This window comes from Papilio machaon, chromosome 17, assembly GCF_912999745.1.
Source record: "Papilio machaon chromosome 17, ilPapMach1.1, whole genome shotgun sequence".
Classification (NCBI taxonomy): Eukaryota; Metazoa; Arthropoda; class Insecta; order Lepidoptera; family Papilionidae; genus Papilio; species Papilio machaon.
The window spans coordinates 5,799,968-5,803,024 of NC_060002.1; the positions used below are offsets into that span (position 1 = coordinate 5,799,968).

The 3,057-nt window shown below is 36.8% G+C and overlaps 1 protein-coding gene across 1 annotated transcript; it reads right to left on the bottom strand.

Annotated features, from left to right (window-relative positions):
- Positions 1 to 1,815: 1,815 nt before the first annotated feature.
- LOC123721907 lies at positions 1,816 to 2,856 on the bottom strand. Its single transcript, XM_045682013.1, has one exon. It carries the CDS (start codon positions 2,854 to 2,856, stop codon positions 1,816 to 1,818), a length of 1,041 nt encoding a protein of 346 aa, XP_045537969.1.
- Positions 2,857 to 3,057: the final 201 nt, after the last annotated feature.

Sequence of the window (3,057 nt, forward strand, 5' to 3'; positions counted from 1 at the left end):
AAAACTTTTGGCAAACATGATTGACCAGATACAGGACGATAATTGGTAACATAAGCTTTCGGCCCCGACTTATGAATAGGTGTGACATGAGCCATTTTCCATCGATCCGGGAAAATTCCCTCCGTCAAACTTTTATTAAATAATAAGTACAATGGATACGATATCACGGCCCTAATGTTTTTAATAAATATAGGTGGAATTTTGTCTGGACCTGGCCCTTTATTGACATCTAATTTTTCTAGTTGTTTTGCGATTATTTCCTCGGTTAACAATATATTGGTGATATTACTTGCGCTTATGTGTTCACTTTCCATATTTAGTTCCTCTGCATTTATACTAACTTTTTTTTCAAACACTGAATTGAAAAAATCCGAAAACAGATTGGCCACATCTTGTGGATTATCGGCAGATTTGTCTCCAAAAAACATTTTATTCGGATAGCAATCATCTGACTTACGCTGAGATGATACAAAACCCCAGAATGATTTCATATTTTCTAATAACAAATTTTCTGTAGAATTGGTGTAGCACTTGAAGTCTGTTTTTAGTAATAATTTACAACGCGCCTTGAGTAAACTATATTCGCGATAATCCGCCGATAATCCATAAATTTTCCACTTGCGCCATACTTTTTCTTTACGTTTAAGTGTCTTTTTCAGTGCTGATGAGAACCATACAGGATACAGAGTTTTTCCTTTAATCTTAAGTGGGACATGGACATCAATTATCTCAAATAATAGATCATAAAACGTATTAACAGCTGTGTTAGTGTCCAAGTTACCTAGTTTTGCCTGCCAATCAATTTGCTTTAAAGCGTTAATTATTTCTGGGTAATTTGCTTTCCGAAAATTATATGTCAAAAGTGAGTTTTTTTTCATTACATGGGGAGACCTTTTTCTTTTGCTAAAGAACTGTACGGAGGGGTGATAATTGTCAATTTTTGTTAAAGGAATAGCTGTTTCAATATGTGAAATGAAACCTGAAGTACAAAACAACAAGTCTAAAAGTTTATTATTCGAGTTTAATATATGGTTGTATTGATACAAACCTAACATTTCACATGTTTCAATTAGCGATATACTTTCCTCATTCAGACCTGATATAATCGGTTTTAAAGCTTTGTCGATATCCTGAGTCCAACCAATGTCTGGCAAATTGAAATCACCAACAATGCATACTTCAGTTTTTTGTTTAGTAAACTTATTACAAATACTTTCTAGATTTTCCAGATATAATTTATACAACCTAGTTCCAGATTTTGGGGGTAAATAAACAGCGTTTAAAAGAACTTCATTTTCAGGAGTGGTTAACAAAATATAAATCTCCTCCCATGGATATTCTCTACTAACTAGGCAGCTTGACTGAATGCTTTTCTTGACTGCTATCAGTACTCCCCCTCCGTCAGTTTTGGTTGATTTATTTAGATCCCTATCAGCCCGATATACGTTGTACCTGGTGTCGACAATCTCTGTGTCAAATATGCCTGGCCTTAACCACGTTTCAGTGAGAATCAGAACGTCAAAATCTGAATTTAGTATATTCAAACGTAACTCACTAAGTTTCGATCTTAACCCTCGGCAATTTTGGTAGTAAAATGAAAGTGTATCATGTATCATTTGTGATAGAACAACTATGTATGATTTTGTACACACAATGTATAATGTATTTATGGGCATGAGTTAGACATAGAATTACACACATGAAATTTAATTGGGCTTTCGACGTTAGATTATTTAAACTTATATAGGTTGCGTAAAGCTTTATTAACGTAAAGAGTACACAATGAAGAATGGTGAGATAAGAATGTCGATGTAGTCACAACTTCTCTAAATCATCCCCTTGCCGAATCGCAATCACCTTCGATTGATCATTCTTGCGGAGCAGTATGGTTGCATTTTTTATCCACACGTATTTGTAGTCTTTAGCGACTGCCACTTCTCTGACTTTAGAGAACAAAATCTTATTTTTGAGGGTAAGGTGTTCGTTAACGTATATTCGCTGTGATGAGTCACCTCCAGAGGCATAAGTAGTGGGTTCGCCTGGCTTCAAAGACGTAGTTGCTTTACGTAGTTTCTCAAGAGTAAGGTTTTTCCTAATCCTTGCTGCCGCTATGACCTCGCTTTTAAGGCGCCTAGACGTTAGTTGTACTATAATATTTTTGGGACGATTAGTCGAGTTGTTATTGTGAGCAACACGGTGGCAATCTCGAACGCGGTCTTCCGTGATTGGAACTCCCAACAAAACGCCAATTGTCCCCACAATGTGTAGTAAATTTTCGTTTTTGCTCTCCGGTATATTTTGTATTTCGATGTTACATAAGCGTGACTTCTGTTCAGAATCATCGACTTGTCTCTTCAAGAACAATAACTCTTCACTAATTTTCTCCTTATCTTCTGATAGTTGGACTATATCTGATTCTAGCTTGATAACTTTTTTATTTAAGGCACCTACTTCAGACTCCAATTCCACGATCTTCGTTCCCCACAAGCTCACTGTTGACGTCAGGTTTTTAAGTTGTTCAGTAAAATCCGCTCTAAGGGATTCAATATTGGCATTTATGGTAGAAAAACTGAGATCAAAGTGGGCCTTTAGTTGGTCAATATCTATATTTACAATTGAGCGCGGTTGGTGTGTATTGTCTATTAATAAAGGCGGCATTGGGGGGCTTTTGCCAGATGCGGATTTGCTCGGGCCACTTTTACATGGCACACACTTCCATTTTGGTTTATTCATCGGTAGTATTTTGTTTAGATCTTTCTCTGATAAGCCACCACAAGAGTAGTGCATCGAAACTCGGCAACTTGCACATTTAAGTACTTCCTCCGCCTTCAAAACATTACACTTTGCGCATTCCATTATTAGTTTACTTCTTATTTTATAATAGTGGGTAACAGCTTATTTACCTGCCGACAGTCGCAAGTTGATATCAGTGATCAGCGGCTTGTTCGCGGCGGAAAGGTCGTAAGCGCCGTGTAAATTGCGTCGCTTACGCGTTTTTGTCGAACACTCGCGGAATCACCAGTAGATTGATTGAAATATAACTTTAAATTCACTTTT